Genomic DNA, 17,061 nt, shown 5'->3' with positions numbered 1-17,061 from the left:
TACCTCTCAGACAGGAGCCTCATTTAGGTAATTAGAGACCAACAGCAAATTAACTATCTTTTTAAAAATTTATTTATTTATTTGGGGAGGGGGAGAGAGAGAACAAGCATGAGTGGGGGAGGGAGAGTGGGAGAAGCAGACTCTCTGCTGCAGAGAGCTGGACGTGGGGCTCCATCCCAGGACCCTGAGATCGTGACCCGAGCTGAAGGCAGATGCTTAATCAACTGAACTATCTAGGCATCCTGAATTTAACTATTTTTGAAGGAGAAAATATACTTGAAATTGCCTAATTTATTATAATTGCTTAATTTGTGCCAAACCCCACATCACTTGATAAGTAGTTTTAAAATACGTGATTTGGTATGTTTATTCAGAGTATGACAAGGAATATAAAATACATAATATTTATGAATGTAATAATATTGATGTACATATGTATAAATATTTGGAAGGATAATAAACATTTGAACATGTGCTATGCCCAAACGACCCTAAGGTATCACTTACTTAAAAGAATAAAGCTGTTTTACATGTATATAAAAAAATATTATATATATCTATGTATAATTTAATCATAAATAAATTATAGTATTTTATGTATGTAAAATATATAATCTTTGGGGAGACAGACTTGTGCTCTTCCTATATAATAAATATATATGCAAACTATGTGGTTAGATAAAGGGGGCTTGAAGCTCTAGGATTAGTTAAGCTTGCCTAGGAGAGAATGAAATGTAGCATGAAGAGAGCTCTAGGGGCTGAGATCTGAGGAATTCCAGAATTTAGAGACAATGGGAATGAGTTACAAGTTCCAATGGAGGCAGACAGACAGTGGCCAAAATGTTGGGAGAACCATGATGGAATTGTGGCATCACGCTGGCCAGAGAAAGAAAGTGTTTGCATTTCCTCTGGGAGACATTTTTTAAGTTAGAACTATGTTAACACTAAGGTGACTGGCAGTCCTATCAGGCCAGCAGATGGCATTCCCCAAGATTCCTCGAGGTTCTACACCAAGAAGGGAATAAGGACTTGGATAGCACCCCCTTCTCTTGGACAACAGAATTGCTTTGGAGAGGGAGAAATCGAAACAGATAAGGATGGCTATGCACGGTCATTTTCAAAGTTACAAAAATGGAGCCACTAAATGATATTCTATCAAGATTTGTAAATAAAGCTAATGCAAGTTGGCCTGGGTTGATTAGTCATGGAAATCCATCATCCTATGACTGCCACTCAAAAGTTGTCTCCGCTCCAGAGCTACTGAAACAGAATCTTTGTCTTACAAGATGCTCCAAATATTTGTAGATACATTAAAAATCACTGGGATTAATGAAAGAGAGTCTGTGAATGAAAATGTATAAATAGATCGTCAGTTGAACATTGAAATCTATTTTTTATCTAAGTGCTCACGTTTTCAAAATATCATTTTCTCTTATTTCAAGGATTTCTTTTTCATTACCTTTTTTGAAATGCAATTTTGAAACAATGCAAAATATCCCTATTAAGTATACAGTTGCATGGGGTTTGACAAATTCATGTATTCTTGTATCACACTCATCACCCAAGTATTGAGCATATTCATTACCCACCCCTCCCCGATTTCCCATACTCCTTTGCAGCCAATAGCCTTTAGCACTGATTACAAGAAACCACAGGTCTGGTTTCTGTCACTATGAATTTATTTTACTTTTCTGATAATTTCATATAAATGAAATCATTCAGTATTTACTCTTTTATGTCTTCATTCCCTCAGTGTAATGGTTGCAAGTCGTATCCATGCTGATGCATGTTTAGTGGTTTCTTCTTTTGTATTGTTCAGTAATATTCCATGGTATGGCCACACAAGGATTTACTTATCAATTCCCAGCTCGATGGAAATTGGGGCTGTTTCAGGTAGTTGTCTATTATGAATAAAGCTACCAAGAATGTTAACGTACCAGTCTGTATGTAGAAAGACATTTTCTTTTCTCCCAGATAAATACTTCGGAGAGAAATTCTGGGTCATACAATAAATGTATTTTTAGCTTTATAAGACAGAGCCAAATTGCTTAGCAAAGTGATCGTGCGTTTTATATTCCTGCCAACAATGCATGAGAGTTCTAGTGTCTCCATATCCTCACAAACTTGATATTAATGTTATTCATTTCATTTAAAGTGTCGAGGGACCTCACTGGGGCTATTTTCCTGATTACTCATGATACCAGCCATCTTTTTATGGGACTGTTTTCCTTCCATATATCTTCTTTGGTGAAGTATTTGTTCAAATATCTTGCCCATTTTTAAAATTAGCCTCTTTTATTACTGAGATAGAAGAGTTCTTTATATTCTTGACACCATTTTTTTTTTTAAATATGGAATGCTCCACATATTTTTGTGACATCCTTGTGTGGGGACCATGTTACTCCTCTTCGTGTCTTTCCAATTTTAACTTATGTGCTGCCAAAGCAAGCACAATGCAAGTCTTCTGTTAGATGTACAAGCATTGTGAATATTTTTCTCCCAGCTGGAAGCTTTTTATTTTATCATTGGTGTTTTACAAAGAGCAAAAGGTCTTACCTTTGATGAATTCCAAGTTCTCATTTTCTTTTAAGGTATATTCTTATTCTTTCCCATGTAGGAAATAACTGCCTACCACAACATCTATGATTTATTTCAAAATAATTTTGTAGGGGCACCTGGATGGCTCAGTGGTTGAGCATCTGCCTTTGGCTCAGGGTGTGATCCCGGGGTCCTGGGATTGAGTCCTGCATCGGGTTCCCTACAGGGAGCCTGCTTCTCCCTCTGCCTGTGTCTCTGCCTCTCTCTCTCTCTCTGTGTCTCTCATGAATAAATAAATAAAATCTTTAAAAAAAAGCAAAATATTTTGCATATGGTGTAGGCAAGTGCTAAGAACATTTCCCACCCCCCCCCTCATGTCAATATCAGGTTGTTCTGGTAAAATTTGCTGTATTCCCTGGCAGTTTTACTGAAAATCAACCAATAATATCTGAATTGTCTATTTTGTTTCATAAGCCCATATGACTATCCTAAATAAATGCAAAATTCTTCATTCCTACAACTTTGTGGTAATCCTTGAAGACAGAAGCATAACTCATTCAACTTCGTTTTTCTCTTTAAAAGTTATTTTGTCTATTCTAGGCTCTGCATATCCACATAAATTTTAGAATCATTCTCTATCTCAGTCTCTATCTGATCAATTTATTTATCCCTATATTTACAAAGCCTTAAAAATTTTAGATCTTAGGACTTACTGCTGAATTGGCTGCTCTCTTAAATGTGTACAAATAGCTCTATGGAAAATCCTTTAATTATATTACCTTCAGCTTCTATTAATACAAAGTAATAAAGGTTTCATTATTACCTTATAATCATCAATGCTGCCCATGGCAATATAAGGAGCACAAGATGATGCCAGAATCAACCAGAATATGGTATATCCTGGGAATTCAAATGGATTACTCTCTCTCTCCTGAAAATGCAAAGAATATAGTGAGCTGAATAACAGATTAAAAATTCATTTTCTGGAATACATTTTTAAAAATATCAAACTGATTATATATATTCCTGCCTTAAGGCCCTGTTGAGGTCGCCAAACTCTTATTATCCATCCAGTTTTGAAGCTTGACTCTCGTCTTTATATGTAAATTCATGAATAAGGACTCATTGAAGGTGAGTGAATTGATATTACAAAGTTGGAAAAGAAAAAGGGAATAGATGTGTCATTTTCTCTTTTTTAATTTTTTTTTAAATTATTTATTCATGAGAGACAGAGAGAGAGACAGAGACATAGGCAGAGGGAGAAGCAGGCTCCCCATGGAGAGTTTGATGTGGAACTCGATCCTGAGATCCTGGGATCATGACCTGAGCCAAAGGCAGATGCTCAACCACTGAGCTACCCAGCTGCCTGTCCCCAATTTGTCATTTTCTTCTGTTATGATTCTAAAATTTATTCTGATGTTAAATAATAAATAATAATTCATTTGAAACATTCCACTTTTAACTCCTATTTAATTATTTCGAATGTGATAGCTTGAGTCAAAAAATCATATCAGATGTTTTGTGGGCACAATGATGATAAGAATCTTTCTAGGTACACCACAAGACCAGTTAAATATTGGTTGAGGGTTCAAAAATAGAGGTAAAGTAGAGGACTAGAAGGGGAAGTGAAATCTCCAAGAAAAACCTTTGTACTTGGCTACACATATGGTTGCTCCTGTCTAGAACAGTCTTGGAGGACAGAAGATTCACAGACTGCCCTGAAGGCAGTTCCCATGTTACTTTCAGGATCCACATAGGTGCTGTTTGACTACACACATTACTGAATAAAGTTATAACTGGAGTCCAGTCGTCTTCAGGCTGGCCATCAGAGAGACACCAGCTAACTACAGAAAGGTGAGACTTAATTAAGCTTATTGACCGAATCTCTTCAGTATATCTTACATGCTGGGTGGACTCTGCACTCAGTGGTAAGTCCATGACTTTGAGCAGGACAGGAGCAAGGTCTGACACTACAGAAAACTCTTACTTGAACAAGGAACTGGTAAATTCACACAGAATATGAAATTATTTGCAGGAAATAATAGAGTTTAGATGTTGGGCACATAAATACAGGTCAAGTAAGGTAGTTGCTATCAAATTCCTTGTAGCTAAAATAGAATGTTTTTTTTTTTTTTTAGAATGTTTTTATAGATGGAAGCTCAAGGCAATTTGCTCAATTTGCATCCCTCCTCAGACACCAGCAAATTGATAGGAGGTTAATAAATGAACCATAGTATATATTCTAAAATTAATTAATACTTGATGGATGATTAGAACTTTTTGCTTTAATGATTTAGTTTCTTACACATTGTTACTGAAAGGGATTTTTATTTCCTGAACACATCATGGACTACATTGTGAAAAGCTAACCCAAGATCTTGCAGGAGTGAGTAAAAATAATGGTGGGTTCTTGGCTCTTTCCATAATCAGGAAAAGACAATTATCATATGGTTTCACTCATATGTGGAATATAACAGTGCAGTGAATCATAGGGAAAGGGAAGGAAAACTGAATGGGAAGTCATCAGAGAGGGAGAAATACTATGAGAGACTCTGGAGTATAGGGAAAAAACTGAGGGTTGCTGGAACGAAGGTGGGTGGGGGTAGTGGGGTACCTGGGTGATGGGCATTAAGGAGGGCATGTGATATGAGGAACACGGGGTGTTATATGCAACTGATAAATTACTGAACACTATATCTCAAACTAACGATGTACCATATGTTGGCTAATTAAATTTAAATTAAAAATATAATGGTGGATTCATTTATATATATGTGGGTGCCTGGTCCTTAGCCATGTATATTATCATAAAACCCAATAGTGGAATGGAATATAGATAATTTGTTGAACTCTGACATTCATTTATGCATTTAACAAATTAATTAGTGCTTAGCATGTTCGAGGCCCTATCTCAGGTATAAAATTTTTTAAAGATTTTATTTATTTATTCATGAGAGAGAGAGAGAGAGAGAGAGAGAGGTAGAGACATAGGCTGAGGTAGAGGCAGGCTCCCTGCAGAGAGCCTGATGTGGGACTCGATCCCAACCACTGAACCACCCAGGTGTCCCTCATGTATAAAATATTATGTAGTGTTAAAAATACATGGTCTCTGGGGATGCCTGGGTGGCTCAGCAGTTGAGCATCTGCCTTTGGCTCAGGGGGTGATCCTGGGATCCAGGATTGAGTCCCACATTGGGCTCCCTGTGTGGAGCCTGCTTCTCCCTCTGCCTATGTCTCTACCTCTCTCTCTCTGTGTCTCTCATGAATAAATAAATGAATCTTTAAAAAAAAAATACATGGCCTCTGTGTTCAAAGACCTCTCTAAGAGGAAGAAATATATTTAGGAAATAATCAAAAAAGAATAATTACAAACTCTAATAGGTACTCAGGTTTGTATAGAGTCAAATCACCTGGGCTTTTTTTTTTTTAAGAAATAAGGATTTCCCCTGCCCCCCAGGTATGAAAAAGCTGGTTTGGTAGGTCTAGGGTAAGCTCAAATAATTAATATTTATTATAAGGAACTAGAGTAATTCTAATGTAACCAGTCTGCAATTTTGGCCTGAACTTTGTCCCAATTTTTTTTTTCCTTTTCTAACATTTCTAAAAAAAATAATAAGACCTCAGTTTCGTTTCTCTTTTCTTTTCTTTTCTTTTCTTTTCTTTTCTTTTCTTTTCTTTTCTTTTCTTTTCTCTTTCTTCTTTTATTTTTTCTTTTCTTTTCTTTTCTTTTTTTCTTTTCTTTTCTTTTCTCTTCTTTTCTTTTCTTTCTTTTCTTCTTTTCCCCTGTCTTCCTCCTAATTTCCCTCCTTCCCTTTCCTTTCCTTCCTTCCCTCTTGTTTTTGTGCTGGTTTCAGTGCTGTATAAGTTCACTTTCATTACCTCACATTCTCCTTGAAAAGATATTTTATTAGTTCTGTTTTTCATTAAAAAAATTGAAGCTCTGGGGGCACTGGGCTGGCTCAGCTTGTAGAGCATGTGACTCATGATCTCGGGGTTGTGGGCTCAAGTCCCACGTTGGGTGTAGATATTACTTAAAAAATGGAAGCTCTAAAAAGCGTATTGATTTTTCACACCCAGGAGCTAGCATGAATCCAAATGGTAATTTATTATGCAAGAGTTTACACAACAAGAACAAGATTGCAGCACTTCAAAGAGGGGTGATCTGGGAGATCCTGTGGGAAGAGAGTCCAGATTCCTGATGGAGGAGAGTCAATATACTTACACTTGAAAATGTACTTCTGTCAGTTTGGATATGTGCTGATGGTGTAATCATTCCAAGTAGCGCATTACTAATGATATCCATAAGAACTGGGAAGCAATTTAGTCTTTTGGTATTGCACGCTAATGAAAAACTGTAATTCTAAAATATAAAAAGCAAGGTTATAAATTCTCAAAGATCTTCATTTTTTTTTTTTTTTTTTTTTTTTGCTGAAGTGGTCAAAATTCAATACTTTAATGAAAATATTGTGGTTTAAAATGATGTCAAATAATCAAAGAAAAAAATACCATATAAGTAAAACAAAATATGTATGTAGGCTGTATTTAATTTTCAGGACCCCAGACATCTGGCTTAAGGCTAGAATCAACTATTAGTGTTTAAGAATAAAACAGAGGTTTCAGAATATATGTATTATAAAATCCCTGAGAGGAAATCTGAGTTCTTTGGACTTAAATATGCACTTGACAGTGGGTATTATACAGTATTTATTCTGCTAATACACACAGTTTGTATTGTTAGACAATGACTGAGATTGAATTATTCAACATACTAATGACTATCTCTGAGTAAGTAGGAAATGAAAGCAGTATTTGTTTTTAATTTTGTTTCCTGGAGAACTGAGTATCTTGATATTATGTTAGCTTTCCACACCTTTGAGAAACATTATGAAACAGAGACCAGCATACCTTTGTATTACCAGATACTGTGATGGCTCCATTATAAGATGGGTCATCCTGGCCATTTTTAGTTCCAAATACATCTACTTCCAAAGCTATGTTCTGATGCTCCACAGAATGTATAAAGTCATCAATGCTTGCCCCTAAATTATAGTTAAATATATTTGGTATATCACAAAACTTAGAAAATCAATATCAAGTTGTACCGTGAAATTATAATTAATGTCATTATGTGATCCTTACTGTAATATGGACTTGTCAGGATATTTTCCACATAAGAACATACTTGCTACTGTGAATTAAGAATCTATGCACTTGTCATGGGGTTTACTTTATAATATGTTTATTTGTTTCTGATTATTGCTAACGTGAAAGATAAAAGTCTTTTTTAGCACCATATGGTATTTGGTGCTATATTTTTCCTAGACTATTGAAATGAGTGGCCTTCACAGTTAAAGTTTTAATGACACAACCTCCACTAATTAACCACAAAAATTGCTAAATCTCACTTTACTACTTCTAGATTATTAATTGACTTTAAAAATGTGTCTTGATATAGGAAGACAACCTGTTGGATGAAGACATGAAAAGCTTTGTAGACCTTCCCCTAGAAAAGCAATCGCAACTTGAGAAAATTACTAAAAATCCAACAAGTTAAAAATCTCCTGATTATCTTAGAGGCATACAGAAAATAGAAAACAATAATTATTTAAGAAAAATGTAATACATTGGGTAAGAACACCAAGAAACTGGCATTTGAGCCAAAACCTATACATTCACTCCCTATCCTCGATTAGTATGACAGAAGCTCCACTCTGACTGGATCTGGTCAAGAGCCCAGGAATCCTTCTTCTTCCAGCCCAGCCTAGGGCTATAGTTTCTTCCTGGAAAGAACTGGATCCTTGAAGACAAGGATAATTGGGCCTTACTATTTTTGGCCTCTTGTGCCTAGGATAGAGCTTCCATATTATGAATAGAGGATGGATGGAAGAAGAGAACTCTAGACCTTTCACTGCCTGGGATGGAGTTTCTGTAACCTGGGACTGGAAGGAATGAGAAAGGTTGGTGGCCATCCTTTCCCAGGATGATAACTAGATAGCCACTGAAGTTGCATCCTTTCTTCACACCATACACAAAAAATTAACTCAAAATGGATCACAGACCTATATATGAGAACTAAGAATACAAAAACCTTAGAAGAAAGTATAGAAGTGAACCTTTATTATCTTGGGTTAGATAAAGCTTACCTAGATATGACACCAAAAGCACAAGCAAGGAAAAAAAAATAAGTTAGACTTCCTATGAATTAAAACATGAGGCTTCAAAGGACACTAATGAGAAAATGAAAAGGCAATCTACAGGATGATGTTTTTTGCAGTTGATTCTTATTATTCATGGTACATATATTCTATAAAGTCACCACAAACACTGAAATAGTGAATTCCTTTTTTTAAAGATTTTATCTATTTATTCATGAGATAGAGAGAGAGAGAGAGAGAGGCGGAGGGAGAAGCAGGCTCCATGAAGGGAGCCCGACATGGGACTTGATCCCAGGTCCCCAGGATCAGACCCTGGGCTGCAGGCGGCGCTAAACCACTGAGCCACCCAGGATGCCTGAAATAGTCAACTCTTAATTATTGCTCCTAAGGGAAACACAAGGTTAGGTTCCTGTGAGCTTCTGGTCACAACAGTTTCTTTGACCAACCCATGTATCACCACATTTTATATATGTTTTGGTATATATATTGTTGATTCATTCACATTGATCTCACAGCCAGTGGCACTATAACTCATACCTGAACAAAGCTTATTTAACACACGTATTTTCTCTGTAAGGTACCTCACAGCCTTCTTGACTTAGGGACACTGGAAAGCTATTGGGAATGGGAGCCTTTTTCAACAGCAAAATCACCAACAAAAAGCATGAAACTGTGAAAAAAATGTGGCACTAAATAGACTACAGAAAGGATACTTATGTACAGTATTAGAACTTAAACAAGAAGGCAGAGTGTCACCTTGTTCTACCTCAGGTGCAAAGTGTGTGCCCAGTGACTCAAATTTTCACTTCTCTGAGCATGTCTGTGAATGGCTATGAGAGAGCCATGAGTATTGGTTTTGCTACTGACTAGACAAGTTTGCAAATACATCACCTGTGAACAATGAGGATCTATTGCAACTAATCAGAGACTTGTATCTAGAACATATAAAGAACACTTAGGACTCAATAAAAAGAACATACAACCCATTTTGTTAAATAGGAAAAAAAGACACTTCTCCAAAGATAGATACACAACTGATCAGTAAGCACATGGAGAGATGCCTACCTAAGGTCATTAGTGATTAGTAAAATGCAAATCAAACCACAAGATACTAGTTGATTCAAACTATGATGAGTATGACAAAAAAAAAGACAGGAAATAACAAGTTTGGGTGAAAACATATAGAAATTGGACTCCTCACAAATTGCTGGCATAAATATAAATTGGAGTAGTCACTTTTTAAAAGTTTGACCATTCCTCAAAAGGCTAAATATAGTCACCACATGACCCAGCAATTTCATTTCTGGGTTTTATATCCCAAAGAAAGGAAAAAAAGAGTTCATATAAAAACTTACACATGGACGTGTATAGGAGCATTATTCATAATAGCCAGTTATTGGGGAAATATACCCACCATCTGATGAATAATAAATAAAATGTAGTACATTCACACAATAAAATATTATTCCACAATTAAAATGTTAAATATTGAAACATGCTACAACAGAGATGAACCTTGAAACATCGTGCTAAGTGAAAGAAGTCAGTCATAAAAGATCAAATGTTGTATAATTCGACTTATATTAAATGTCCAGAGTAGCAGATCTGTAGAAACAGAGAGAAAATTTGTGGTTTCTCAGAGCTGGGGACGGAGTGAGTGAGAGTGAGTACTCACAAGTATGGGACTTCTTTTTGGGATGAAAATATTCTAAAATAAGTTGTAATGATGGTCACAATATTCTGTGAAATACACTCAAACCTACTGAATTGTACACTTGCAATAAATGAAATAGTACAGGAGTTATATCACAAGATGTTACAAACGCTTTCATTTTGCAAACAGCTGCCAGGAAATATTTTTCTCCTTGGCAAATACTTTCCTGATTCCTTCTCCATTTTGGGCTTGTATTCATCATCCTCAAGCCTCATGAACAGCCTTATGCTGAAGAAGTCAAAAGCTCATTTTTCCCCTCTCATGTTTTATGTTTTATAAGTATTACTTGTAACAGTGAATGCATTTGGGAATGGTGTATTCACCACAGAATACCTGTTTTATTGATGATCAATAGTTGAGTGAGAGGATCACGTGGTTGTTGTCCAGGAGCAAGGAAGTATAAATGAGGAGAAAGGTCCCAAGTGTAGCTCATTTCATAAATTCTCATGATGATATTCTCCAAAAGAAGGGGGCAAATTCCAATTCCTAGAATCAAGAAACTACACAGAAGAAAAATGCCAGCATGAATGCACAGTCATTTCTGAAGCTTTTGGAACCATCTGAGCAGATTATGATGTGATGAGATCAAGAAATTATGAAAATTAAACATAGAGCTCTCTGAGTCATTTCTTGAGCATTTCGTCCTTTTCCTACCTCTTAATTAAAGATGAGAAAATTAGATTTATCCTTTGCTCACTTCTCTTGTTACTCTCTGGCCCCTGCATATCCCACACGAATCCCTTTAACTGTGCATGCGGATTCTGCTTCTCTCCTGAGACTCCGGTACTTTGCCCTCCCTTCCTGCTAGTTAATCAGTCAATGCTCTGTACTCAATTTTCTTCACACCTACTCCTTTTCACATAGTTCCTATTTCTTTAGTGACAGCAGGATTTCTTTAGTCTCCAGGCTCAAATTTTCTTTTCTTTTCTTTCTTTTTTTTTTTTTTTTAGAACAAAGCCTTTTTTTTTAAAATTTTTATTTATTTATGATAGTCACACACACACACAGAGAGAGAGAGAGAGAGGCAGAGGGAGAAGCAGGCTCCATGCACCGGGCAGGCTCAAATTTTCAATTATTCCTTACTCTTTATTCTCCTATATTCTCTATTTAAAATAAGTTGATTATTTTTTTAATTTGAGAAAGAGAAGGAGAGAGAGAGCAAGAGAAGAAGCCCATGAGTGGGGTGGGGAGGAGCAGAGGGAGAGGGAGAGGAAAAATATTTCCAAGCAGACTCTTTGCTGAACTTGGAGTCCAATACGGAGCTTGATCACATGACACTGAGACCATGACCTGAAAACCAAGAGTCATATGTTTTGCCAACTGAGCCACCTAGGCACCCCTCAGTTGAAAATTTTTATCATTTCTTCATTATGTCTTGCCTCAAAACTTTCCCATTCCTAATTTCTAATTTTACAATATTACATCTTGTTTGAATTCTTGCTAAATGCCCGGCATCTTTCCAGACTCTGTCATACAGGGTTGCCAGATTAATAATAAAGGTTTTTCTTTCTTTTTTTTAATAAAGGTTTTTATTAAATCATGCTATCTCCTTGTCAAAGATTCTCAAGGAATTCCCATTACTTATTTATTTAGCAAGCATTTACTGAGACTCTATTATGTGCTAACAAGTCTCCTATTTTTTCGATGCTTAATCAAAGAATTCATAGACTAGGTAATGATTGACAGCCAAAGTGCCATAGACACAAGGGCACAAGGGTGCTAATGAGAGGTGATGTGACTCTTAGGAGCAGGGATAGTGCTCACCATGCACAATATGGAGTGAGCTTTCATCACTTAAGAGGGCCAGCGGGTAAGTCATGACATCTAGGTAAGAGAAAGTAGAATACAGTGGGAGAGTCGGGACATCCAGGGAAGAATCGGGAGCATTATTGTAGAGCATCCAAAATAAGGCATCAGCATATAGATATGCTGGGGCAAAAATCCACATCCTGATGTGTCAGTCACCTACCATAGTGGAAAATTTGAAAGAGATGGAATAACACAGGAAAACTACATTACTTCAGCTTTTTCCTGAAACTTGACTCTAAAACATTATAAACTTCCCCTGCTAGCCTGCTGATAGATAACTACTAAAACAATTTACTAAATGGAATATTATTCTTTATCCAGTTTTGTAGGTGAAAAAATTTATTTTTATTATTTGATTGTCTTCTCCTGTTTTTACATCTTAGATTTGTTTTGTTTTTGTTTCTGTTTTTAATGTATTGACTAAAAAAAAAAAGCCCTATCACACTCTGGCACTCACAGTGATAAGAAAACTTTTCTTTCATGCTTTAATTTCAAGAAGCGAACCCTTGCAATTGTGCAGATCTGCTGTCTCCAGAGAGCCATGCCACCTAATGTCGTTCTCATTTCATTAAGTGAACTGAGAACTTGTTCTGTCTCAACAAGCCTCTCCGTGTCTCCGGTTCTTTCTGCCTGTGCTTCTCCCAACATGGCAAAATCTGCAAAATACAAAAAAAAAAAAAAACAAAACAAAAAAACAATTCATAAAATGCCACTTTGGATGGACCTTATGGAGCTTACTGGAGGAGTCTGTTTTACCAATGATATCAGAGTCTTCTGCATAACTGTAGGCATTATGTGGTATTATTGGCCGCTGCCCTGAATCAGAAAAATCAATGAAAGTTTCATTCCTTGAACAAAAGGGGTAGAAAGGGGCTCTCAGATCATTTGGATACAGACAATACATTAAAGAGGTTACGATGAATATGCAAGATCACATAGTGGCTAGATGTCACTTGGAAACTTGGTAAAGGAAACAACAATCTCAGGTGCTCACCTAGAGAAACAAGCTACAAATAGACATGCTATCCACTGAGGGTTAACCGTTCATTGTTGTTACTGGAAAGATCTCAAATCTGTTGACACCATTTGAGGCTGCACTCTCTTGGATATACCCCGCAATTTCTGGATACCCAGGATGTTGTTCATTGTGTGGTGCTAGAATAAGCCTGACATCAAACCTCAAAAAGCACACACCCATAAATGTGTAATCACAGACACAAAAACACACCATTCCGGTTACTAATAAAAATGTAAGGATCCTATACAAGATAGTCAACAGCACATTAAAAGAATAATTCTGGGATCTTCTGCTTCCACTTAGTTGCAAGAGACTGTCACCTTTCTCACCAAGAAGAGAATAGTGCCTGCTATTCTGAACTGATCAGATACATGAAAGCACAAAGACAGCAAAATAATAATAATAATTTTCATAGAGAGAAGGGCCATTCCTAGGGGAGGCAATTTTCATGTTAGGGGTACAGTAGAAGAAAGAAAGAAATTTAGACATGAATGAGGAGAGAACAGTAAACAAACACGGTCGCACGGCCTGGCAGGACAGACTAGAGTCACGTGGTACCCAAGTCACAAAGTGAGTTTACACCTTTTACCAATTCTTTCCCATGAGAACTTCACCAAATACATGGGAACAAAGGCTGGAGATGGGAAAGAAGAGCTAAGAAAGATACACACCAAGTCACATAGAGTCTTGTGCAAGATGTCATCAAGGTCCATGGGGTCTTCCTTTGTGAAAGAAATCCACCGGGGGCTGGCTACTGGACAAATGAGCAGAGAAAGATATACTGAGATAGAGTGGACCTTGGTTGGGTACATGGTAATGTCTGAGTGTAGGGTGGTAATGTGGAGAGATCTCTCAAGACATGGTAAGCTGTAGTCAAGAGTGGAGAGTCAGGTTAATTCCCTAGTAGTAGAAAAACTGAAAATCCCCCCCAAAATAAAAAATGACAGCAAGAGGAAAGTCAAGTAGATATCCCTTCTTCCTCCTCCTCCTCCTCCTCCTCCTCTTCTTCTTCTTCTTCTTCTTCTTCTTCTAGATATCTTTTCTTGTTGAGAAATTGGCAGTGGGGCAGTATCACATAGAGAGGTCTAGAATTTTGTCTGTGCTGGAATATGATTTTAATGTCAATAAGAATACTTAGACCCCTGGGTGGCTCAGTGGCTGAGCATCTGCCTTCAGCTCAGGTCATGATCCCAGAGTCATGGGATAGAGTCCCACATCAGGCTCCCTGAAAAGAGCCTGCTTCTCCTCCCTCTGCCTGTGTCTCTGCCTCTTTCTCTCTATGTCTCTCATGAATAAATAAATAAAAAAAAAACCTTTAAAAAACAATATCTAGGAAATCCACAAATCTTTGTACATTGAACGACACATTTATAAGCCTCCAAGTGTTATAATAATCTCTCATCAAATAGGGTGTATCATTGGAAGTGTAAAAATTATTTAAAATAACCAAATAGAAATTTTGTAGTTGAAACATATAATAACTGATTTTAAAAATTCACTGACAAAAACAAAAGCTCAACAGGTTTCTTCCAGTGGAAGAAAGAAATCAGGGAACATCACAAAAGATAAATTGAGATTATTAAGAAAGAAAAAGGAATGAAAAAAAAAATTAAGTCTCAGAGAAACGTGACTCACCATCAAGCAAACTAACATACACTACCATGTACGTTAATGGAAGTTCCAGAATGAGAGTTGAAAGAGAAGGGGTCAGAAAGTATAGTGGAAAAATTAATGGCTAAAAACTTCCCAAATTTGATGAAAAACATTAACTACAGATATAAGAAGCTCACCAAATAGGATAAATGCAAGAAGGACAAATGCAAGAAGCAGCAGGATAAATGCAAGAAGGGGCACCTGGGTGGCTCAGTAGTTGAGCATCTGCCTTTGGCTTAGGTCGTGATCCCAGGGTTCTGGGATTGAGTCCCTCATCAGGCCCCCCACAGGGAGCTTGCTTCTCCCTCTGCCTATGTTTCTGCCTCTCTCTCCGTGTCTCTCATAAATAAATAAAATCTTCAAAAAAAAGGATAAATGCAAATAGATGAATACCTAAAGACATCAGAGTCAAATTGAAGCCAGGGACAAAGACAGAATCTTGAAAGCTGCCAAAGACAAAACAGCTCATCATACATGAGAGATTCTCAGTAAGATCTAAAGCTGACTCCTCATCAGAACCCCAGGCCAACAGGCAGTGAGAGAACGTAATTGGAACGCTTGAAGAGAGGAATTGAAAGTAAATATTTTGTCTGAAATTGCTCTTGGGAAACAGGATGAAGGTAGTCAGCCTTGGTTAGAAAACAGGCCATCTTTAATAACAAGGCAAAACTAGCAATAAAGGGAGCAAATGTGACAGGGATGTATTTTGGCTTTATTTATCCTTGTTTAGGAATGGACTTGCATCTTATGGAAATAAATAACCACACTAGGTGTTGTGAATACATTTACATGATCGTTTTTGTGCATTTTATTTACCTGATTCATCGATAGCTGGTTTTCCTTCTAGTTTCAGGAACACTTCATTCAAAGTTGTCATGGAAACACCGTAATTCTCAATTCCCAGGCCAGGACATCTATCCAGATCCTCATAAAGTGCTGAAGAAGACACACACAAGCGAACTGAGTCACAAAGTCATTCAAATATACGTAAGATGTATATTTGCGAACTGAGGACAACTTTGCAAACTAAAAAGCACAGATGCATGAAATTATGCTTGTGATATGTCAGATATTTAAAAACTAACATTTCAGAATAAGTAAACTTACTCTTCAAATTCTGTTATTTTTAATTTTATATTGTTAATAGCCTCTATATTAACTTCTTTTAATCAAATGCTAATTTATATTTACTTATATTTATATTAAGATTATTTTAGATTTTTTTCTGACTTGCTTTTAACATTTAGTTACCAGTGGAACCTCAGGTTTTTTCAACTCTAATGAACTGAAGACTCTTTTCCAGGGCCAGGTCTTTTCCAGATTTTTCAACTCTAATGAACTGAAGACTCTTTTCCAGGGCCATTACACGGCCCAAGGGAAAGAACTAATTTTTTGAGAATTAGTTGGATGGTGCTGAAGCTTTTTCAGTTCAAAAGATATATGTTAAAGGAAGTACATAAATTATAAATCATTTTTTTGATTTCTGCCTTTGACTGTGGAAGAAAAAATTCACAAGATCTCCTAGAGAATGTATAACTGACCCAGGGCATCTTGGAATAGTCAGGAACTGGCAGGCAGGACTCCTGCTAGCAATTCAGTATCCAGTCATTCTTTAGTTTGTTCACCAAAAATACTTTTGGTTTTCTAAAAACAATGAACAATGCCCCTGCCTGCATGGATCTGAAAAATAACATTTAATTAAATGAAGCTTGGATAAAAACCTACTTACAGAATTCCTGAGGCTTCCACCTGCAGCTTCTCATTGGGCAAAAGGATAAGTTAAAGGCTTTTCATCTTGTTAGAGTAGCATATACAGAAAAGCAGAAAAGAAGATTCAAACTGCTAGTGAACCTTATGTGTCATTCTTTATTTTACCTAAAATATTACAAACCTCCTCTAAATTATAACTAGTATGAATACCCTAATTATAACATTAATTAGGGTTCAACTAACATTTTGCCTGATAGTGCTAAGGAATACTTGCACTGTCACCACAAAATGTACACTTGAATGACTTTGTGGGTTAATTTATGTGTTTGATAACCACACATGGCCTGGTTAATTGCTTCAACCACCTAATGTGGCTCTCATTGTGCCCCATTACCATGGAGTAAATCTTCCGGATGACATACATTGCAAGTAAACTTTTTCTTTCTTTTTAAATTAAACTTGAG

General features: G+C 36.6%; 1 protein-coding gene and 1 non-coding gene across 9 annotated transcripts in view; both read right to left on the bottom strand.

Moving 5' to 3' along the window:
- Positions 1 to 17,061, bottom strand: part of LOC112920743 (ABC-type organic anion transporter ABCA8-like) — a 77,339-nt gene that overhangs the window by 17,917 nt on the left and 42,361 nt on the right. For all 8 annotated transcript variants that reach the window (XM_072746738.1, XM_072746740.1, XM_072746742.1 and 5 more), the window contains 6 exons: positions 15,704 to 15,823; positions 12,674 to 12,872; positions 10,741 to 10,907; positions 7,444 to 7,577; positions 6,761 to 6,898; positions 3,362 to 3,469 (listed from right to left, as the gene is read on the bottom strand). In XM_072746738.1, coding sequence (XP_072602839.1) covers positions 3,362 to 3,469; positions 6,761 to 6,898; positions 7,444 to 7,577; positions 10,741 to 10,907; positions 12,674 to 12,872; positions 15,704 to 15,823 — 866 coding nt within the window. The remainder of the gene's footprint in view (positions 1 to 3,361; positions 3,470 to 6,760; positions 6,899 to 7,443; positions 7,578 to 10,740; positions 10,908 to 12,673; positions 12,873 to 15,703; positions 15,824 to 17,061) is intronic.
- On the bottom strand, positions 2,346 to 2,452 carry LOC112920938 (U6 spliceosomal RNA). The gene has a single exon (XR_003235157.2). It is a non-coding gene; the product is annotated as a U6 spliceosomal RNA (small nuclear RNA).

The sequence above is a fragment of the Vulpes vulpes genome, chromosome 2, assembly GCF_048418805.1.
Source record: "Vulpes vulpes isolate BD-2025 chromosome 2, VulVul3, whole genome shotgun sequence".
NCBI classification, from domain to species: domain Eukaryota; kingdom Metazoa; phylum Chordata; class Mammalia; order Carnivora; family Canidae; genus Vulpes; species Vulpes vulpes.
Note: the sequence above shows the minus strand (reverse complement) of the source record. Positions and strands in the feature narration are given on the sequence as shown.